We start from the raw sequence: 24,554 nt of genomic DNA, 5'->3' as shown, positions 1-24,554 counted from the left end.
GTGTGACCTTAAAATGGTTCAATATACATTGGATGTTGATTGGTGAACATATGGCAATGTCTCTGTCTGGACACCAACTAATAAGCAAATCGAAGCAGATTTTAAAGTTCTGATTGATTATTGAGTCTTAATGCCACGTTTTATGTGTGTATCATTGAATCAAATGTACTTATCTTTTCTAATAGTCTGTTTAACTTAAAATCCCCAGTGCGTAGTATGTAGCTTGTTTACCAGATTCCACATTTCTTGAATGAGTTCATGTATTTTTTCATCAATACCCAGGAATATCATTTATTCCCTATTGTCGTCTCTAATGGCCTCTGTTCATTTCTCATTATCTTTTAGATCCTTTTATTATCTGAAGGTGTTAATATTTTTCACATGATTTTTTGATGATAAAATATTATTCAAAAAAATGTTATAACTTGAACACATTTCAGGAAATCTTTTGAAATGGAAACATATAGTGAATACCTTTCTATATATTATCATCTATCTCTTAAGCATCAAGTCAGCATAGAATCCTCTAGATGAGTTGATGCCTCATGTCACTCACTAAGCAGGACTTACATGGAATGCTTGGAGCGTATATTGGAGGTGCCTCTCTTGTTATGGTGGATGTTTCACCTAACACATGTCCCTGCATGGCGGGACTAGATTTTTCACAGCAAGTAAAGAAAATTCCTCTTTCTTTTCCAAATTCTTTGAATCTTTTGTAACTAACTTTGCCAATAGTATCACCCACTGTTGTAACTAAAATTATGAAATATAATTAGACTTAGGACTGACTTTCTATATTTGAAATCAAGTGTTAAGATCTTAATATTATCCCCTGAATTTTTGGCACACCACAGATCAAGCCATCTGTTTAAAATTATACTAGGTGGTAGGATTAAAAAATAATGTCTTTTAGGGAAATCTAAGCCTACGGTTATATGCATTCTAGATGATGTCTGTGATTAAGTTAGTCTCCCAGTTCTTACATTAAAATGTAATATTTCCCCTCAGTAGTCAAGTTATTCTACTTAAAAACACATTTTTGAGCTTTTTAAAAGAAATATATAACTACAATATTATTTAATATGTAGTAATCATTAAAGACTAAAATTTTTATAGAATTTATCAAAAGTAAGTAAACTATATTAGGCAATATAAGCTGTACAATTCCAGTTAGCCATATCTTATTTTTATATGGCACTTTCAAGTTGTTATAGTGCTTTACCATAAGTTATTTTGCTCATTCTTCACACTGATGCTATGAAATTGGCTTAGGTGATTTTACTCTCCCCAATATACAGAGGAAACTAGCTTATAACAGTTAAGGTTTAAGTTAAGTGGCTTGTCCAAAACCACTTGACTAGTAAATGGTGCAGCATAAACTGGAAGCTGGTAGCATTCACAATTCTCTATTTAAATATTTTCCCATTCTGTTATTTAGCCTCTTAATTCAGTATTTTCTCCACATAGTAGTCTGATGATGTTTGCAAAAATCTTTGTCAGATCCTATCACTCTCTTGATTACAACCTGGTAATGAGTTACTGTTTTACTCAGGACACAACCCCACATCCTTCATATGACCTTCATCGTCCCCTGGGGCTACCCTTTGCTCTTTCTACCTGCGTCATATGCCACTCCCCCCCACCTTCCCCAGCTCGCCAGGCTCCAGGCACACTGGGCTTCTCTTAGTTCTTCCCGTAGGTGACTAAACACTTCTGTTTGCTGCTCACTGTGCCTACAGTGCTGGTACCTTCTCTTCACCTGGTAACTCCTGGTCATCACGGAGGTCTTAGTTTAATCGTTACTTCCTCAGAGAAGCCTTCCCCTACCCAAACAAACCAGACAAACAAACTCAGTTCCTTTTGCTGTCATCTTTCAGCAAGCCTTTAATTATCCATCAGTTTATACTGATTTATTTATCTGTGTGATAGTTCCTTTAGCACCTGCCTTCTCCACTAGTGTGTAAGTTTACTGTGGTCAGGAAACATGTCTACTTGGCTCATGGCTGCTTTTCTGTCTGGTCCAGTGTCTGGCATGTAGTTGCTGTTCAGTAAACATTTGTGGCCAGAGTGAATGAATGAAACCGTGTGGATGTGTCCATAGCTCCTTTCCCAAGCAGAGTTCTCTATTAAATTAGGAAATAATGTCAGAACCTATAGATTTTTCTCCTTTTCCTAGGAACATGTAGATAGAAATGGCTCTTTGATACTTGGAATAATTTAAGCAAGTCTTAGAAAATTATCAGGAGAGGAATTTAAAAAAGTAAAATGGATTACCCAGGGAAATTGTAGCATCTCCTTCCCTGGAGGTTTAATCAGAGGATAGTAATTAAATGTGAGGAAGTTTAAGGTCTGTGTGAAGGCTATGAGATATAGACAAGATCACTTGGTAGAACTAAGTCTTGGATTTAATATACCTTTCTTTTTATGTTTGATTCCTTGTTGAAGCCCTAACTCTTTGCTTGTGCCCGAACAGGGAAAAGGCTTCTGAATTCTACTCTTGATTTGGATTTCTTTTTCTCCACTATGATGTACAGTCAGCTCTGCTATAACATGACATACGTGTTCCTAAAAATCACTGCACAGGGCTTGTGGGGAAAATAGAACGAGGGGCACAATACTCAAAAACTTTGTCAGTGACACGTTAAAAAAAAAAACAGAATCTAATAAAAATGGCAGCTAAATTTTACATGTCTTAAATGGTTAAGAAATACATAAATAATACATCAAATATGGTACTTTGTCTTGAAAAAGACATGAAGTTTGCTTGTGGAAGCTCTCATAGGAAGAGCTGCAGCTTGTGAGTTATCATGAAGCAATAGAAGGAAGGCTGCCTGAAATCAGAGGGCAAGCTGTACCACCAGATGTGGATGGGGGAGGCTCCTAACATGCCGGGTGGACTGAGAGTGTTGGTCCATCTGTCTGAGATGTGTGTGATTGGTGTGTTTCTATAGTAGGTTCAGTGGGGTACAGTTTTCTCTGTTCGATTCATGTTTCTCATGAATGAAATTGGGCATAAGCAAATGTGAGATTTGTGTCATGCTCAAATTGTCCCTAATATATCAATTGCACTAGAATAAATTTGTACTTTTAAAGTAAGTGTTATAGCAGAACTGACCATAGTATGAAAAAAGTGGGCACTTGGGGTCAGAAAAACTTGGTTCTGGTCCCAGAGTGGTGATTTCTAATCTGGGCAAGCTCCTTCCCTCTCTTTACCCCACTCTCTTTATCTTTAAGTGGAGTTGATAACAACCAACTTTACAGGGTTTTTCTGACTGGATACAGCAATGAAAGTGGAAACATTCTGTGAAATGTAAAGTGCTCTCCAAGATTCTTCTCATAGAACCTATTTATTTCAGAGTTAGAGACAGCAGCTAAAGAAGAACACAAGGTTGAAAGTTCACTTGAAGTCTGCTTTTGTTGAGAAAAGTATGCACACCTGCCTTTTGAATGAGAGTGAAGCCCATGTCTCCTAAGAGAAGGAAGAGAATGTGACTGGCAAAGTTTCCTATGAACATGTGTTTAATGTCACTTCTTAGACATAGCCCTGGGCCAGTGTTTGTGCTCCTGGGGTAACGATGTGGATGCAATGGTAAGAAAAGCCAATGAGGAGAAAGAGAAGAGGTGATCTTGCTACGTGAAACTGGGAGACATACAAATGTGGGGCCCCATGAGCTTTGAAAAACACCGTCAGAGCTCTCTTAAGATGGCTGCGTAAAGCCAGCCTAGCCCAGTGGTTCAATGGAAAGAGAACTGCTGCGACGGAAATTTGTCCCAGATTTCTGTGACATTGTCTATTACTTACTGCTCTTTAGTACCTAGTGGCATCACAGAAATAACACCCAACCATTCTCCATCTCTCATGCCCTTTCAATCTCCCTGCTGTAAAAGATCCAGAGCGAATCTGTGGGAGAAAGTCAAAATTACTTTGGGGACAAATCAGTTTATATTTCAGATACAGCTAATACAAAAAAAAAAAATTCTGGCTAATCCACTGATACACTCTCTTGCTACTTTCAGCCATGTTTTATAATTTGGGTAAAATTTTTTTCCATATTTGGAAAGTAGGTGTGGCTTATTGTCAAGCTTTGATGGTTTAACTGAGACACACACCAGTTGAAAGGAATGCATTTTAGTAAACAACTTTTGCCTTCATTAGAATTCCCTAGAGCTTCATTCATTAGAATTCCCTAGAGCTTTCTCTATATTGTGAGGGTATCATTTTATTCATATTTGGAAAGGCATTAGCAAATTGAACAGAGAGGATTATTCATATGGAAAATGTTCTTCCTTATTAGATTTTGGGGATTCTTCAATACGGCAGTAAGTGAATCTACGTAACATTCTTTTCTTTTGAAGGAACAAGGGATGCTATTTACTCTGCAAAACTTCACATCCTTCATAGGACATGCTTTTGAACAATTTAACATACACTTTTTTTTTTTTTTTTGCCTGTTTCAGGAATCAAAGCACAGTCTTCTAAATTCTATAATATAGGTGACTTACCCATGTTCTGTCTAGTCCAATGAGTCTGTATGAAGAGGAGTGTTGATTATGTGTAATAACTGAGTGAAAAGTTTATTTTTTAATTTATTTTTTATTGTGGTAAAATATGTTATATATAATTTACCATTTTAAGTATTTCTACAGAGATTTGACTTTAATTAGCACATTTCTCTTCCAGAAACATGTTTTCCTTTCTTTCCAAAGTTGCTGGAAAGTGACAGAATGAAGATTTGATTTTGATTTTAGTTTTTCTGATTCCAAAAGGAGTAACTGATTGTGGGGGTTAAAAATGGACCATTGAAGAGGTAGTGACATAGAAGCTACAGGCCTGACTTAGAAGAAGGCCAACTCCAGAATCAATAAACAAATGTATTTCCAGTACTACTGTGCATTGGGTGATATGCTAAATACGAAATACATATGACCATTAGACATAGTCCTAATCTCAAACAAGTGTTCATTTAGTTGGAGAACTATGATAAATGCACATGAAAAATAATAATAGAAAAAAGTAAGTAAAGACCAAGTGGGTGGTAAAGATAGTAGGTGCTATTGGAACTCAGGGAAGGGAGAGGATGACGAAGTGATAAGGGGAAAGTTCTAGAGGAGATGGCTTACAGCTGAGCCTGGAAGGAACCCTAGGCTTTAAATACAGAGACCTCAGAGGGCTTTTAAGCAGGAGGAAGAGCATGGTCCAAGGTGCAGAGGCAGGGGGATGTGTAAGTATTTTTAGATGACCTTGATTCATTTCCAGATCATGATCTAATGTGTCCTTTATGGTCCTCAGGAGAACTTTTTCCCCATGAGTTAGAGCTGGAGAGAATCCATCTTTGCTATCATTTCCTGTCAATATGCCCCATGCAACGGATCCTGTTTCATCCTGGGTTATCCATGGTACAGAGTCATAGTGTCTAATTTATTTGGAGACAGATGTCTCAGCTTCCCTTCTTTCCCTTTAAGAATTTAGGTTCCTCATAATCAGGTATTAAGTCTTTGGTTTTCATCATAGAACATATATCTTGTATGCAAATTGCTTAGTTTAGTAACAGCAATAAGCAGAACAGCATGACATGCTAAAAATAAATAAAAGGCAATAATGGCAACAAAACAAAACCAAAAATGACATTAGCGTGGCTGAGTCAGTAATGTCGGGAGCATCTGATCTTGTGTGCTTTTTACCAGTTCCAGGAATGAGTTTTTGCTGAACCGTCTATTCTGGGTCATTCAGTCCCTCTCTTAATCCCTGACGGCCATTCGTGAGATGAGCTAGTTTTCTGGGATTATAAATACAGTGGGTGGTTTAGCCTATTTTTATCTCTGAAAATCAAATTGGACAAAATAAAAACTAATTCTTTCCTTATTCTCATGAGCTCCATGGTCTAATTAACTTAAAATTCCTTGTCCTTCTATAAGAAACAGTAATGTTCCCTTTAAAGCATATACAGGAGATTGAAGAGATAAAATAATTCTGAGCAATCTCTAACGATCTTAGTCATATATATATATAAATTGATTTTGGCCAGCCCTAGTGGTCTGTTGATTAAGGTTTGGTGCTCTCATCGCTGTGACCCAGGTTTTTTTCCTCATCAGGGAACCATACCACCCGCCTGTCAGTTGCCATACTCTGGCAGTTGCGTGTTGCTGTGATGCTGAAAGCTATGTCACTGGTATTTCAAACAGCAGCAGGGTCAACTAGGAGTCTGAATTGACTCGATGGCACTAACAACAACAAAATATAGACAAGGAAACCAAAGATTAGAGACATCTAAGTAATTTGTCATAAAAATCAGAAGGTAACAGATTTTCAATCCTGGCTGATTTGACTTGCATGTCTGAATAATTTCCATTAAACCAGGTGTCTTTCCCTGCAGATGTGAAGATCTATGACCCAATAATATTATCAAATTCATAATAATATATAAATGATCTAAGCACTTAGTAACCGTCAGCTATTACTAATTATTTTATTGTCATAATATTTAAGAAAGTCATTTCCTTTGTGCCTTTTGTAGCATGAGAAGCTGATACATGAATTGGAAGAGGAGAGACACTTACGTCTTCAGAGTGAGAAGCGATTGCGGGAGGTGACACTGGAGTCTGAACGCAGCAGAATTCAGATGCGTGGCCTGCAGCAGCAATTCGCCAGGTATTGTTATGAACTGACCATCTTGCTTTAGAACGTCAACTCCTTCTAAAGCAAGCATTTATCCGTTCACCAATAATACCTTTGCTTGAATTTCCATTGTGCAAGCTTCTGTTGCATTTGACCAGTTAATTCCCCAGCGGTTTAGACCTTCCCTTCTGGCCAAGCCATCTTATTGAATTTGGACCAATTTTCTGAAACTTTCCATTTGCGCCTCACACAGTCTTGGCTTGGTTGAAGCTGCTTGTCTTTTCTTCCCTAATGGCTTCCCAAGGGGTCTTCCAGTAAGTTGTGGTGGCTTTGTGGCCTATAGGCATGTCCTGTGAAAGGCTAGCCAGGAGGATGAAATTTCACTGGTCATCATAATCTTATTTTAAGATAGAGAGGAAGTATGAATCTAATCATCCAGTAAGCCCTTACTCATTACTTAGAGGAAGTATTTAGGAGTAGTAAAAAACAAAACAAAACAAAACAAAAACAAAATCAATGAATTTTTTTCCTTTAAAAGACATAACTTGAGTTTGAAAGGATGATTCTGAAAAAGTAGCTCTTCTTAGATTTAATTCCAATAGTCAGAATCTTTCAGCTTCCAATTATAGTTAATATGGGTTAAGATTCAACCTATTATTTAAAATCTATTTGGTTCCATTGAAAAAATATGAACTCGTGCAATTACAGTCCTAGGACCAGATATAGGCACCCTGTGAGGGACAATTTACTTTAATTTCTATATTTCATTTTGCCATTTGCAAAATCAGGAAAATAATTTTGTTTTTTTTCTCCCTCATGAGGTTATCCCAGGCAGAATCAAGTTTGAGAAGTTGCCCTAAAATTTTCATGAGCAAACTGTGTGGGTCTTGTCAATAACTTACCATTGGGATTTGGATATGATCAGTGATGGATAATACAGCTTCCTCATTGTGAGGCTTTTATAATGATATCTTAATTTTCAGAGGTGTTGCAGAGAGAGAACAAAGCTGAGCCTCCAAATGATTTATCTCATTGTGGCTAATATCATGAATGTTGTGACTTTGGTTTAGAGGCTTCTTGGAGGAAGAGGGTGGGGAGGATGGATGGCTCCTCTGTGTTCAGAGTCATAATTTAACATCCTGTTCAACTCTTCGAGCCCATGATAACACACAGGTGCTGTAGAAATGCACCGATCAATACTTTAACAAATGTATGTCCCACCCCTCACAGGCTATTACTTATACAACCTTGTGCTCAATTTTTCATTCAGTTTGATGGTAGCTCTAACTTTGTGTCTCCCAACTTGAAACAATACATCCCCCCTCCGAAGCAACTTTAAAACAAGTACTGCTTTGTAATACTTGCCATTTTAATGATATAGGAGAGGAGGAGGCAGATCTTGCTACCCTTGCACTGTCTAATTGAGGTGTCTCTGTATTCAAGCTATTGATTTACAGGGCATGAGGCACATGGCACAGTAAATTATTTTCATATGATGCCAGGTCATCTGCTGTAAATCAAATGACAATCCCATACAGATTTGAGTTCGCAAGAGCCAAGGCAACATCATAGGCTGAAAGAGAAGATAATTATGTGTAAAACAAATAGTGGTTGGTTTTACATACTGCTTTGTGAAGATTTTTTCCCCCCAGTATAATCAGTTTTCTTATGTCAAGATTCACTGAAACTGAAAAGTTCAAGTCCAGTTACAGCCAGGTAACTAATGTAAATCAGCAAAAGATGGAGGAAAAAGCATGTATAACAGATCAGATAATTACACAATAATTTAAGTAGACCCACTAAACCATTTCTGATGTCCTTTCACATTTTAAACTTTGATTTGTAAGATATTTCTAGTTATGCTTATTTAAACAATCCTGTTACTATCATTTAAGTCTGTAAAATTCTCAGTATTACAGAATATGCCTATAGTGCATCACTCTTGGGCACGGTCGGCAGCTAAATGCTCACATAAACGATTTCTGTAATCCAAATTATTATATTGAATTAAAACTTTTGTATTCATAATTTTCTCCTTTTTTCCCCTGGGTCCACGAGTTCCTTTTGTACATGATATCTGAGATGTGGACTTATTTTGAGTATTGTTCACGGGATGAGGTTACTTTTAAAAATAATGCTAATAACTTACCTTTTCAAAGTATATGAAGTGGCTTACAATAAAAGGTAGTTTTACAATGTAGCTAACAAAATAAAAACTGAAAATAAAGACTACAAAAGGGGACTATGGCAAGTAATCATACTTACGAAGTTCAACGTGTTTTCTGAGAATGAGCATTTAATTTAGCTCTCAGATTCCTGGCAGACAAGATAAAAAGGAAAACACAAGAGGATATGTAACTCTTGTTTTGTAGACAAAGGCTACTGCTCCTTAAAGAAAGAAACATTATCTCTGCTAATAAATTCGTAATAGAATGTATAACATGGGCTCCTTCATAGATGGCATTGAAGGATATGATAGACAATGGTCCATGAGGGTGCAAATTAGGATTAATTCTTAGAAGTGCTACTACTTCTGCTATGTCACTTATGTCTGCAAAGTTGAACAGTTTCTGAATTTCACAATACATGAATTAGGACTGGTGGCTCCATGCCTAAGTGATAACAGGCAAAATAGGAAGACCTCCAGTGCTCAAGGTTCTTAAGTCAAGCACTGGACTGAAAGTTCACGGGAACATCTAAACATATATGTGTTGTATCTTTCTAATTCCTCTTTTATGAACCCGGAGCACAGAGGCATGAGATGCTGAGGCCTGGGCTGAGTTGGGTGGAGTATTTTCCTGGTATGTTTGATGGTATTTTAGCCAGGGGAGCATATAAACCGTAACTAAGAAGATTCTGAGTCTCAGATTCAGGGATGAGGTGAGACATTGAAGGGGCAAGTGAATAATGAAGTTAGAAGCTGGGCCAATTAGGTGTATGTGGGAAGTAGAGTTCAGATGTCAGAATGAGCATTTCAGGGGGATTAGACCGCAGCTTGATTTTGTGCAGTTTCAGTTATGTGATGGGCCTGGTGACTTAAAGGTACCGGGCAAACCTGAACACTTGTGAATAATGTTGTGGTAATGAAAAAGTTGTGGTAATGAAAAAGCTATAAAAACGTTTGAATGAGTAGTTCTCTTTTATGTCACCACCAAACTGTCCTCCATCATCCCATTCTCCCTCTTGACCTCTGATTAGGGTATAAAGATCAGCAATGATCCAAAATTTGGTAATTAAAAAAAGAGAGAGAGAGAGATGTGACCAGAGGTTACATAATCAGCTCTAAGCTCATAAATCAGAAATTGCCTGCCCTGAGGGTGATTCAGGCAGCCATACCAAACTTGATTCAGGTCATTTACACTCTTGAATGTAAATACAGAGAAGAAAAAAATACTTGCAAATTAAGCCTTCCCCATAGGTGAAGGAGCATTTCCATAAGCTAATACTTAGAGGCAGGTGGTGGTATCATTAGGGCTACCCCTTCTTTGTCTTATTATTTGGTGATGTCAATCAAGGATGCTTTCTAGGTGGCATCATGATTGTTTAACCCATCGTCTGTATGATACACAATGGCTGGGCATATTTTATGTGGGATTAGCTTCGTGACTCCTATAATAACTGTCTCCACTCTCCCTTTAAGTGTTGAACTGTGATTGTCCAGCTAGCCAAGGTTAATGGTGTGGATTGAGGCTGTGGCACTGCCTCCCCTTCTATGTAATGATAACTAGTGTTTGAACCCCAGTCTCATTACTCTACCTCGAGTGAATGAAGTGTTTGTACATCAGTTAGATTCACCTGGAGAAGCACTGCCAGGAACACTATTTCCAACCAGGTGGGGTATGTTGAGGTGGCATAACAATGAATTTTAAAAAATAGACTTGTGAAGTAATAATCAACTCTATAGAGTAGTGATTTCATGTAAACCATGCCTGATTTGCACATGTATTTGAGTTGATCCCTTTGGAAACAATCTAATTAATGTGTAGATTATTTCTTAAAGCTGCTTTTCTTATCAGACAATCAGCCACTTTCATTGTGTGCACAATAAGATAGAACACAGTATATGTCCTCAGAAAATGTAGAATCCAGATAAAGAAGACTGATGTACGTATATGAACACAACACATTTATAGTTTAGCTGTAAATGAAGGGAAATTTTGTCTAAATTCAGGACAGCCAGACTTCCTATTTGTTAATGGCTTGCTATCATGCAAAGGCATGAATCAAGCCAGATGAAATTAATGATTGTGTAGTGATACAATCAATAATAATATGTGTTTATCATGTGACAGCTCTGTGTTTGAATTTTAAATTAGAATCAACCTGGTAGACTCACGATCAGGCAGACATATTTTGTAAACTATCTGCAATTAGTAAATCATATCACACCCAAAACATCAGAAATTAGTGTTTCTCTGTAGCCTTGAAATGTTCCATGCATGTGTGTGTGTGTGTGTGTGTGTGTGTGTGTATTTACACCATGCAGTGTAAATTTAAGTAAAGGGAACAATACAGTTTTGTCACCCGTAATTGACTAAGATAGTTAAAAATCACCTAAATGGAGTCCAGGCTTGCATTCTCTACCTCCAGGATTTCTCTGCACCTGGTTTGACCTTCTCTCCCTGCACTATCTGCTGCCCTGAAGCTATTTCTTTGCTTACTGTGATGGGGATTTCTCCTATCACAGTTGATTGCTGTGCTTAAGTGCAGTCTGCTGCATGCTGAACTTCAAGGAGACATAAATGGAGATGGTTTTACTGCTTAACTCATTCGCTGGTTGCCGTTCACATTATCAGCTCTCAGAGACTTGACGGAATCCTAGGGTTCATTTTCTGCTGCCCATTTGGAAGCTGTAGGCACCTGGCATAGAAGTGTGTGTTGAAGAGGGTAATATGCCCTTAAATGTTCTACCCACGTATTCCCTTCTGCCTCTGTGTCTGTCTGATACCTTAAAAGAACATTTTCTCTACATCTTTAGAAGGAGTAAAACATAACAGGATACGAAAAGCTGTCAATTGACCTTTGGACGATCAACAGCACAGGGCCCTGCTCCTCTTCTACGTTTGTTCCCATCTCAGACGTTCAACTTTCACCTATCACAGGGACTGGCTCTCCCAAGTGCCTTGTTCCTCCTGATGAACACAGAGGGCAATTTGCTATTCATTTGGAGTTGCCATTTCTGTACTATCAGCAGTATTTCTGGCTGAGACTTTTCAAAAAATGGAGGCCTCTCATCTGCTCCTCTGAGTAAATCTACCAGAAGTTTAAAATGGTAAAGCAGCATTGGTTAAATGATAAATTTTCTTCAAATTACAATAGATGGAAAAGAAAGATTTTAAATGGCATTATTAAAAATGCTTGGTTAACATAATATGGATCATATTTTGATGTCAGAAGTTTATATTTTAGTGATCTAGTGTGTAAGTTCTGACTTGAGCAAAGCTAGTTAAAATCAGCTATATAGAGAAGGGAAAGAAAGGAGGCTTTTCCAGCTCCCTGAGCAACTAATAACTTAATGCTGAACTTACCTTAATTCCTTTGTATTTTTGCTTCTGCATAGACATGATGACATTGTTACAATTTCTTAAATTCTTAACAGAGCTATAAGTTGTTGAATAGACAATGTGAAAGTTATAGTGCCTATTATTTATCACTGGTAGAGAAGAAAATATTAACACAGAGTAAAGTTCCAATTTCATTTCAAAGAGTACTATCCTATTAAATGAGTTTTTGGGACCTGGTTCTAGCCCCACTTCTAACTAGCTTAATAACTTTGGTTAAGTAATTTGACCTTTCTGGATCTCAATTTGCTCATTTGTAAAAGGAGGAAGTTGAATCATATTATAGTTTTATAATGTTTTTTATGCTTTCTAAAGGCAGGGTATTAGAACCGAAATGCATTTCTTGGGTGAAGTTATAATTACACTGTTATAACCAGGCCTTCTTGAAGTTCTAACAGCCAGACTTTCCTGTTGAGGGCTTGGAGTGGACTGTCTTATTCTCCACGTTATCATCACAGTGAAGCTGTGTGCGATGGGCTTTCATCACGTCTATTTTGGTTACTCGACTCTGGAGAAGTCGAGATTAGAAAACTGCCAAGCCGAGATGATATATTTCTGTTGAGGACAGCCAAAATTGAATACTGAGGCGCTTGACTGGCAAAAGAAAGCTAAGATCCTCTGCGGTGGACATAACCATTATTGCTCTTGGTTCTGATGTTGTCCATTTGAGGATTTATTGGAACTGGTTTGGGGAAAAGCCTGAAGAGAGAGAACTTTATGACGACCAGAATTGTTTTCACTTATAAACGATTTCTCTGAAGAAATAGCCATCAGTAAAAACACCGGTGATTTAGCCTCTCCTCTAACACTTTTTTTCAGTTACCTATGATAACCCTTAATGTGTTACTATCCCCAGCCCAACACACATTTTAAGAAAATAAATACAGGATATGGAAGAAGGTTTTATTTCAAAATTGGAAACTAAATTCATTCCTACTCTCAATAATAAATGTTTTTTGGTCAAATTTACAGAAAATCAATTTTTTTAGATATAGAGTTTGATCAGTTTTGACAAGAATATATCATCGTGTAACCACCACTGCAATTAAGACAGAATATTTCCATAGAAAGTTTCCTCATTCCCTTTTGTTGTCAGTTCCCTCTCCATATCCCAGACTCCTGGCAACAGCTGTTCTGATTTGTCTCCATATAGTTTTGCCTTTTCCAGAAAGTTTTATAATGGAAGTTATAAAGTATTTAACTTTTTTTGTCTGGTTTCTTTCAATTAGTGTTTCTTTTGAGAAGCATCCTTGTTGTTGCATCCTCTTTTATTGCTTAGTAGTATTCCTTTATATAGAAGTACCACTATTTGTTTATCCCTTCACCTGCCAATGGGTTTCTTCCAGTCTTTGGTGAGTATAAACTTGCTATAAACACACAACTTTCACACATGTGTCTTAGCGTGTTTTTATTTCTCTTGAGCAAATAACTAGGAATAGGATTACTGAGTCATATAGTAAGCATATATTTAACTTTATAAGAAACTACCAAATTGTTTTCCAAAGTAGCTGTGCCATTTTGCATTCCAACTAGCAATGTTTAGGGGTTCTAGTTGTTCCATGTTGATAAATGCTTCTTGAAAAACAAAACACAGATACAGAAAACCACACAAAACAAATGTTTGGCTTAGTGAATTATTCTAAGGTGAACACTCTTGTAACCAACATCAAGTCAAGAAGGAAAACTCTGCCAGCCACCCAGAGTCCTCTTCGGGTGCCCCTTCCCAATCTCAACTTTCATCTTCCCCCAATAAGTGACTATTATTCCGACTGTATAGCAGTAACTTCCCTGTGTTTTTAATAGTTTTATCATTTAATGTGCATCCCCAGACACTTTAGTCTTGCCTATTTGTTATAAAACTGGATAAATCTTTTAGATTTCTTTTAACCTAAGAAACCTAGGTTTCTTTTGCTTTTCCTTCAGATTTATTTGTTGAAGAACTTAGAGCATTTGCCGTATAGAGTTTCTCGCAGTCTAAATTTGTTAATTACTATTCTTGGGGCAGTTCAACATGTTCCTCTGGCCTCCATATTTTCTGCAAATTGGCAGCTCTTTCCACAGATTGCTCTTAATAATGCTCTATGTAAAGAGTTAAAGATTGTTGTTGCCTACCCAAGGACTAGAGAACGTTTCTCACATCCTCTTATATCTCTTATATTACTACCAATGATTTTTACCATGGTAGGCATTCAATAAATATTTGTTGGCTGAAGATTGAATGAATGAATAAATATAAGAATGAATTAATATTCTTACTGAAACAGAAAGATGCAGCTAGCGTTGTACTATGAAAGACTTAGGTTAAACATATGGAAGAATTTTAAAGATTGTGTGTTTATAGTAGAAATTTGCTTGCAAGAGAGGTTGTAGAATGGCATTTCTGGGAATCTTTAAAATTTTGATAATAGTCATCATTCTTAGAGTTATAAACAACGATAGCCTGGGAGGATGAAGACTCAATTTTCCATTCCTGGGCTTCTATGATAGAGTGCTCACCTATGAAAGATGAGTTGCCTGTTTCAAAATATTCTTTGCGGAATTCCTGTCTGCGGGGCACTAAATGGAATTTGGTGCATTGAAAGTTTACTTCCCACAGAGTATAGTTTACTTTCAGAGATTGTTTTATGACTCTCAGATAACATTTATACTAGTCTGTCTGTAGCAGCATATGGGGCAAATGCAATGGTAGCAGTCTCAGTGGTGAGGATGCTTGTTCTGATTACCTTTTTGGTCCATAGGCAGTGCATTTAATGAATGGTATTCCCGCAGAGTATATCTCTGAGGGCTGATTGTAAACACTTGGAACTGTTCTTTGGGATTCTTTGTTTAATTTGTGAAAGATAATTCAGTTAAGATGGTCCTTGTTTATAAATGTCTACATCTGTTGCTAACAAACAGCCTCGAGCTTTTAAGAATGTTTCCAGAAAATAAAGTAGTGAATTAGCTAAGCGGAAGCTATGGGGTTCTGACGAAAGAAGTGTGTTGTAGTTTTCATTAAATTGTTTCAGGATTCTTTTCTCATTTCTCCTGACCAAAGGTGTTTGCCTGTCGTTTGTAGTAGCAGCAAGTGACAGGATGCATTTTCTCAAAACACAGATATGAATTTCTTTTTGTATAGTTAGTTCCTATAACATTGCAAGCTGTTAGGTTTTATAGTAAGAATTTTTATTAATGTTGGTATTAACATGGCAACAACAATGATGATGTTTTACACTTCTTTTATTTTATTTTTTATTTATTTATTTTTTTTGGTGAGGAAGATTGGCCCTGAGCTAACAACTGTTGCCAATCTTCCTCTTTTTGCTTGAGGAAGGTTGTTGCTGAGCTAACATCTCTGACAATTTTCCTCTATTTTGTTTGTGGGATGCCGCCACAGCATGGTTTGATGAGTGATATGTAGGTCCGTGCCTGGGATCCAAACCCCAGAACCCCGGGCTGCCGGAGTGGAGTGTGTGAACTTAATTGCTATGCCACCGGGCCGGCTCCCACTTCTTTTATTTTTTAATGATTCCAAAACCATTCCATACATTATTTCATTCATCTCTCACTATAACCTTATGCATGGTAGGCAGGGCATATGATAATTTAAATAAATACAATATTGAAACTTAAAAAATGAAGTAACTTGTTCGTGGTCACATGGCTAAGTAGATCCCAGTCTAGAACCCAGGACTTCCGACTGCTGGTCAAATTTTCTTTCTATTCCCCTTTTCATTTATTTTGTAGTTTATGATCCGTGACAGTAAATGAAGTTTCAAATGATATTAGAAGCAATGGTATTTCATACAGATTTCAGCCTTGATCATAAATTCACAGGTTCTGCCTCTGATGGTGTTTTTTAAACTTGATCATCATCACCTAACTCAAGAGAAACTTGGGCCAGAGGGATAAATGAAATTATATCAAATTAAACAGCAAACTTGGTAACTACCATTTCTTCATTTCAAAATTCATAAGGAAGTTCCAATAGTTGTATCTTTAGTGCCTCTTTTATGGTCTCTATCTTAGAAGACTTTTGCACTGCATTATCAAACCAACGGGGCTGATGACCAAATTAGTGTTTCCAGACATCTAGACTACCATCAAATTACAGTTGTGTTTATTACATGGACTGTATGGTCATTGAATTTAGCTAAAGTGTCCTAAATTTCCCCTTTGCAGTTGGCTTGGAGAATATATATTTAGCTAACAAAACTCGGTTCCAGATTCACCTTCTCTCTGGTGGTGATGCCTTTTATAACACTCTGCTTTCCTCACTTGATTACTGTACAGACTTGAATCACATAATTATATTTTTTCTTGCTAGCATTTTTGGATCTCAATATGATGTATGCCCAGCTGGTAGACTGCAGACTTCTTACAGTTCTAGACTGATATATAGCAGGTACTCAGTAAATGTTGTAGTAAATGAATAAAGTAATATTTCCAATGGACAAAGTTGCTGTTTTAAGCTACCATTTATGGACCCCTCACTGTGGATGACATTTGGCCATCCTGGTGCATCATATTTACCTAAATAATTTTGAGATTTCTAATTTATTTTTATTCAATTTTAATTTTTTTTCATTCAGAAGGTATTGTTGCATTAAGAGTAAGTTTTTTGCAGGCACTACTGAGACAAAAGTATGACAATTAGAGAAAAAAAATGACAAAACTGGTTTGTGTGCTAAGGAAGGTAGGGGGCATAAAATAAGTAAGCCACGTCCCCTGTCCCTAAGGATCTTATGGTAAAGAAAGAGCCAGACTTGAAAAAAACTAACATTAAATGAAATCTAATCTTTGCTGCAAGAAAGGGAGAAAAAAATGACCTAAGCAAAACTCTGTGAGTGAGAAAGGGATTCATTTGAGATGAATATGCAAGCATGTGTAGGTGAGGAGGATTTAATGGAGAACCAAAGGAAGGACATTTTGGGTTAAGAGCATAGAAAACAAAGACAGGCTGAAGGTGTATGTCTTCACGATGGGTTTCAGAAGCAACTGATAGCTGTGTGTTGCTGGAGCTCGTCTCCTCCTAAGGCCCTATCGAAACACACTAGCCATTTGAATCAGGCCGTCATTATTCCCTTGCATCTTGGGTAGTGAAAAAATTCCTGGCCTGCCTGTGTGGTGTTGATCTCATGAATACCTCAATCACATAAGTCAATCTTACTTTGAACCCTTTTCCTGAAGCCCAGCGGTCACCTTTGATATCAGAAACACTTTCGGAATTGATTTCTATTCCCTCAGCATTTCACATTATTGTCAAGAGAGTCCCCAGTGAAGCAGTAATATATTTAGTATACTTCCAATATGCATGACACATATAACACTTGCAAGTCTATTGCTTTTTCAGAAACAATCACCAAAGCACAGGATATGTTATCAGGAAATACCCTACAGGTCTTTGTAATATATTTGAATGGCTCCAAGATTCTGCAGACCCAGACTTTCTAAGCTGTCTCTCTGGAGTAAAGAATTGAATAGTAAGGTAGTAAGGCTGTAGTTACTGCCTCAATTCACCTAAAGTCCAGTTTAGGAAAGACCAGGCCCTTGGAGGTTACAATGATTGTGAAAACATCCATCATTTAATAAAACCTGGGGACGTGGAGAACTGTCTAAATGCACAAGGAGAGAACTCTTAGGGGTGAACAGCAGCAAAGCTGCACACTTGATCCTTCTGTGATAACCCTTTCAATACAAGATACCTGAGATGCATATGTTTAAGTCATTTATTTTTTATTAACTTTTAAGGATAACTTATCATGTGGCAGGTGCTATTCTAGGTACCAGGGATGTAGCAGTGAAACAAAACAGAAAAATGATCTTCCTCAGGAAGGAACCATAATACTACCTACAATCTAATTGTTATAACAACGCTTCATGGAAAATATTCCTATTATCTCTCTTTTACAGATGAGGAAACTGAGGCTCATATGGGTTAAATAACTTACCCATCATCATACAGCTTGAATGTATTATAGCTTGGATTTGAACTCAGACGGCTTGGCTCTTAACCATTATTCTGTACCATTTTCTGTTTCTGTTACCTACAAAAGAGCAAGTGAGCTAATATTTATTGGGTATTAACCTTGTACCAGTTGCTTTTTTGGGTGCTTTAAACATGTAATCTCATTGGTTACAATTTTGTGAAGAAGAATTAGTATACATATTTTATAGATAAGGAAAATAAGGCCCAGAGAGGTTAAATAATTTGCAAAAGGTCACACAGCCACTGAACAGCTGAGCCAGGATTCAAGTCAGGTCTGTCTGTCCCTTAAGATATATTCTCTTCCTATCATACACTATAAAAATTAAATAGATGTTAAGTTTCTCAAAAATTCAGTATTGGCTTCAGTGCAATCTTTATCTTTGGAGCAAATAAATATGGTCAGTGTTTTCAATATATACTAGTTTACCGAAATTTTTCTTTCAATGTCTTCAAGAATCTGTGTGTATCTATTCATTGCTTGGGATATGTTCTACGTGACTGACAAGTTTCTGTCATTTTGCATGAGACACAAAACATTGTTTTAGGCATATATTTTCAAGCCAAATCACTCTAAAACTTATAAAACATTATAATAATTAAGTTCAAATATCATTGTGCCCTTTTCCAGAATTACTTGATTAATGAACCTTTAATAATTTAAGAAATTCATCTTTAGTTAAATGTGAAGTGAATGCTAGATGTAAGTATGGTGATTTATGAAGTGGCTTAATTATAACCAACTTGTGACCAATAAATTTCACATTTACTCCTAATCCTCCCTCCAGATTATTTAAAACAAATTACATATTTATGCCAGTATGTATATTTAAAATATAAGGACTCTTTTAAAAAATGTAACCATATATTATCACACTTAAAAACATGAACTATATCAAATGTCCATTCGGAAATAGACAAATCTTCCAACTATCTCATATTTTCCAATGACTCATTTGTCATTGGAAATGACAGCCATCCACATGGCTGTCCTGAAGACTCTGGTCCATACTGATTAAATGGAAATGAGCTGATCTTACTCTCTGGTTGATTCGTATGTAAAATCACTGGTTGATTCATATGTATCTCCCCCCAAACTAGTACATCTTATACTTCTTGTGTCTCCTGTTGGTCTGAGAATACAGTTGGTATCCAATTAGTATTTGCTGGTTGATAATTGGATGCACTGTGGCAGTGATTAGGTGTGGTTTTAGCCAAGGTGGCCCAGGCCTCAGTAAGATCCGGCTGGGGATGAGTACATGAACAGGTGATTCTACAGTGACAATTTGCTTTTAAAGGGCTCTTTGCCTGCAGCCATAATTCTGAATTTACCTTCACTTAAATTGGTCAGAGTAGAGAATGTTTGGGAGCAGATCCCTCTTTCTCTCACTTGGTATGTGTTACAGACTGAATTGTGTCCCCTCCCAAAATTCATATGTTGAAGTCATAACCTCCAATGTGACTGTATTTAGCCATAACCTTTAGGGAGGTAATTAAGGTTAAATGAGGTAAAAAGGGTGAGATCCTCATCTGATAGGACTGGTCCCCTTTTAAGAAAAGGAGGATACACCAGAGCTCGTAGTCTCTCTGTGTGCACACAGAAGAAAAGCCATGTAATCACACAGCAAGAAGGCGGCCATCCACAAGCCAGGAAGAGAGTCTTTACAAGAAACGAACCCTGATGACCCCTTGATCTTGGGCTTCCAGCCTCCAGAACTGTGAGAAAATGAATTTCTGTTGTTTAAGCTTCCCAATCAGTGTTATTTCGTTATCACAGCCCTCACAGGCTAATATAGCGGGTGAGAGTAGAAGGGCAAAGTTGTAACCCTGCCTTCATATTTTAATATGTGGCATATGTCCTTTGGTTCACAGATGAGAAAAGCCATAGATTATGTGTAATTCCTAGCATGTCACTCCAACTCCTTTCCTGTTCAAGAAAACACAGCAGGAAGCAGGAGACTGAGGTTAATACGATTATCAAAAATGATATTCACCTTTTTCTCACCCTAGCATACAGACATACTGGGTTGTTAAAATGTCGAAATACTTCCCCTCTAGTTGATAAGAGCTTAGGTTTCCTAAGCCTCACTCCTGTCTGTGCCCTCTGCACTAACACATTCTTTCTCTAATGCTCTGGATCGCCCCACCATCCAGCACTTGGGACAGCGGCAACCTCCAAGGCCAGTGTCCTTTTTGGTTGGTCAATGCCCAGGCCCTACTAGTTGTAAATATTTTATCACCCTTGCTTATTTTAGAAATAAGCCTAAATTAGCTTTTTAAAGTAAGTCATTTGCAAACTTTAATACTTTATTAGTAACAAACAACTAGAGGCAATTGGTTACAAGTCACAATGCCACCATTGAGAACTGTTGTGGGAGCCCACAAAAGGAAATCACGTCTATGAATGAGATCATTTGAGCATGTAAGAGACTGGCTCATGAACATCTCCAGCAAAGCTGTGCAGGCTGAGGGATGGTAGTAAACCCCAGTTACTGCAAGGCTGGCAGATGATGAATAATGTGCTTTTTTTTTTTGCTCTTTGATTGCATTTGTTCATTTGCGCTGAAGCCTTCTTGTATCAAGTCCAAGGAAATGAGTAATTTGTGTCAGCTAGGAGCAAAATCAGAATAATTTATTTACTTGAATGACCATGTTTCTGTGGCTACTTGGTATATAATAATTGAATTTATGTTGCTGTTATTTTTTTCTGAGCTTTATTTGAGGACTTTCTTTAACATACTTGCATGGAAATGTTTTAAAACTTGCTTTTGCTATTTTTTTTTTCCCAGAAAAACTTGATTCCATTGAGAATGTCTAATGGAATCAATTCTTGATAAATATTTTTTATCCCCTTAAATACTTGTATTCAAAAGAATGCTTCATTTGAAAAAGACCTTCAAAAATATCAAGCTTGAAATTACTATAGCTGTTTTTTGTAACACACAGGTATATTCAAATGAAACCTAGGTTTTTTAAGCTCCTAAAAAAATAACAAATTAAATTTTTAAAAATGGAGCAACATCATGAATTTAACACCTTCTAATGTTCTACTTTCCATATCCTTGGACAGTAGCTATTGAATAGTTCTGTTTACATTTGCAAGCACATGGGAGATATAATTCTCATAATTCTCACAAAAAGCATTACTGATTTAGTGGTTGAGAATTGCTGATTTCTTGATTTATTACTGAAGATAATTTACAATATTTTTGTTTGCAATAGCATGCATTATTATTTGCAAATTGCTTTGTAGAATTTTGTTCCTATAAATTCTGCAGCATACATCACCTCATCTGAATTTAAGGGTCTGACTCTATAGCTCTTAGATCCTATTACAGCCAAGAAAATAATATCTGAATTCTATAAAGCACTTTTATCCTGAGATGCTCAGGGAGCTTACCTTGTTTAAATTAACATTTGTGTAATTTGAGGTCCTGTAATACATGAACTGGGACTTTTTATCCAATCTCAAGAAGAGTTTGGTGGAATTGCTTCTTTTACAAATCAGTGCAAGAGTGAATGGTTGGGCCTTAGCAAGATGTGGAAGAAGGCAAAAGAGAATGAATATAGACTTGATAAAAATGATAGGCCATGACAATTTCTCTCAAATATTAAAGATATTTTTATATAAGGAAGGGTTAATGGGGGTCATTTTAGTGAGAGTGGAAACTTCTTGTTTTCTTTCATTCATTCATTTGAGGTGATGGAAGACCTCCCCTGTGCTAGTGACCTTGTTTGATCCCAGGTCAGAAAGAAGAGATAAAGAGATGTGGGAGCCTGAGGTTCTCAGTCTCTCGAGAGGCTCCTTGGAAGACTCTTAGTAAAAATAGAGGTGCTGTCGTGAATGCTATAAGCACAGAGACTGTCTTCTATCATTCTTCTCTCTTGTTCAGTGCTGGTCAAGCCCTAGCCAGAAGACTCGTTGTCTTGGTAAATGTTTCTGAATGTCTGCTGTGTACAATCTTCAGAATTCCATAATTAGAACAGACACAGGAGAATTATGAGCACTACCTACTTAATTATAAATCAAACCTATGGACCCCAGAAAACAGGAAGCTAAGATGGTCTTCAAGTTAAATTAGTGGAATTATTAAATGTTCATCATCTTCTCTAAAGAGTCAGTAAAAGAAAGGGAACCTGAATTACAGCATGGGTGGGTTTAGACTAGAAATAATATAACTATGTTCTCATGGTTAAGACGGTTAAATATTAGACTATTTGGAAAGAAGTTCGTTTTTGTAAATGATAGGAGTGGTTAAATCTTATTCTTGCCTAGGACCAAGGAGATGGACTAGATAATGTTTACAGGTTATTTCCTACCTTAGAAGAATATGCCTTCTAGATGGGCAGAAAAAGGAGATGGTGAAGTGATTTCCAACAAAACTATTTAGGTGAGGCCCTAACTTATTTTTTAAAGGCATATTTCCCCTACTCGATTTGAGCTTCCCAAAGCTAAGGGCTCTGTCTATTTATACCTGTATCCACAGAACACAGCACCAGAGCCACCTTGTAGTGGCTGCTTAGTAAAAGTCTGACCCGAAGTGCCCATCGTGGACAGGCTTCCATGACTGGTGGGGGGATGGTCATTAAGGGCATTTTCTCCACTCCGTGCAGATGGGCCACTACTTTACAAAGCTCTACATCTGAAAATTCAGCAGGTGAACATATGGATTGACTAACATTAAATTAATGCATGATATTTACGTTTTGTACAGTTTTAAGGCAAAGCACCTTTATTTTATTTTATTTTTTTTGTGAGGAAGATCAGCCCTGAGCTAACATCCGTGCTAATCCTCCTCTTTTTGCTGAGGAAGACCTGCTTTGAGCTAACATCTATTGCCAATCCTCCTCCTCCTTTTTTTTAACCCAAAGTCCCAGCAGATAGTTGTATGTCATAGCTGCACATCCTTCTAGTTGCTGTATGTGGGACGCAGCCTCAGCATGGCAGGAGAAACGGTGCGTCGGTGGGCGCCCGGGATCCGAACCCTGGCTGCCAGTAGTGGAGTGCGTGCACTTAACTGCTACGCCACGGGACCGGCCCAAAGCTCCTTTAAATAGTGAGCTCCTCTGCTGCTTTTGAGCTGGAATTCAAGTTTCCAAAGTGTAATTTGTAATTTGTCCTACAACTTTGCAATCATACAGCTTTTCTGTACGTGGATGAAGAGTCCATGATTCACCTTGCAGCCACAGTCGTGACCCACGGAACTGGTTGGAGCTTGTAAGCGCCCTTCTAGCCTGCAAAGTTAGGTGATGACAAGGAGATTGTGGGAGCTGACGTCGTCCCTCCTACCCTGTGGGACTTTGCAGAGTGGAGTGTAGAGGGTTTGCTGTAAGTTTACCTGGAGGTAAAAAGATCCTTTCGATGATCCTTCCTGACCTAATATTTTGGAAGATTTGGTGATTTAAAAATGACCTTTTCACACTATACTATTTTGGATTCAGGCAGCAGTGGAGTAGGCTAAAAATTGCTCCCGTATAAAGCCAGGTTAACAAAAAGATTGACATTTGAAAAGAAGTGAGACAATGTTATACATTGGAAAAGCCACCAGACTGGTTTTTACTTTGGTTTCAGCCCCATGAATAAGAGCTGAACGACCTTGAGGAAGTCCCTTTATATCCTGGGGCCTCAGTTTCCTCATTTCTAACATAAATTCTTGGGTTCTGTCTCACTGTAACATTTTATGAGTCAATAAAAATTTTCAAACTGCCAAAGCAGCTGTTTTCACAATTCTGTACCCTCTTTCAATAGTCTGGTCTAACCATATTTTTAAAAACTGCTATTTTTACAGTCACACAAGTTCTGCCTCACCACTTCCTAACAGCATTCAAGAAAAAGGAGCAAGTCATTACTTAGAAATGACTGAACTCAATATCACTCTTCACATGTTTTCTGAAACAGGGTGACCTTTATTAGGCATCTGTATGAATGGGAAGAAAGTATTTATCTCCCCTTTGGAGAGCAGGTAAAAACAGCGCCTGGGCAGATACCTAATAAGTGTGCCTCAAATAATTGCCCACTAAGCAGGCATTGCTGGTCCTGATGCCTCCTAAAAGATTTTGGGGGGGTAGGGGGGCCTCTCTTTCTTGATAATCCCTAAAAATTATCCCCTGGTGTAGCCCACACTGTGTTTTCCTTCTCCAATATAGTCAGCTTCCTGTATTTTTTCCTTTCTTAGTATGGAAGACAGCTGCCAAGAGAGAAAAGGAATCAAGTATAAGGAGAGTGGGTAGGTGAGAAGAGCACATATGGTAGTATTTTGGCTTGAGTGAACAGGATTTATGTTTTATTTCCATGGCTGTGAAAGCTTAATATAAACATGTTGGGAGGGGAAAAAAAAAGAAAAACTTTTAAGCCAAGAACATAAGTGGAAAGTTTAAGTATAGTAACAATAAAAAAATGTTTTTTAAAAAC

The 24,554-nt window shown here is 37.4% G+C and overlaps 1 protein-coding gene across 5 annotated transcripts in view; it reads left to right on the top strand.

Annotated features, from left to right (window-relative positions):
- Positions 1 to 24,554, top strand: part of NCKAP5 (NCK associated protein 5) — a 906,791-nt gene that overhangs the window by 478,981 nt on the left and 403,256 nt on the right. For all 5 annotated transcript variants that reach the window (XM_087435078.1, XM_087435074.1, XM_087435075.1 and 2 more), the window contains one exon: positions 6,516 to 6,649. In XM_087435078.1, the coding sequence (XP_087291204.1) occupies positions 6,516 to 6,649 (134 nt within the window). The remainder of the gene's footprint in view (positions 1 to 6,515; positions 6,650 to 24,554) is intronic.

This window comes from Ceratotherium simum, chromosome 9, assembly GCF_057802395.1.
Source record: "Ceratotherium simum simum isolate JZ-2026a chromosome 9, ASM5780239v1, whole genome shotgun sequence".
In the NCBI taxonomy this organism is placed as follows: domain Eukaryota; kingdom Metazoa; phylum Chordata; class Mammalia; order Perissodactyla; family Rhinocerotidae; genus Ceratotherium; species Ceratotherium simum.
Note: the sequence above shows the minus strand (reverse complement) of the source record. Positions and strands in the feature narration are given on the sequence as shown.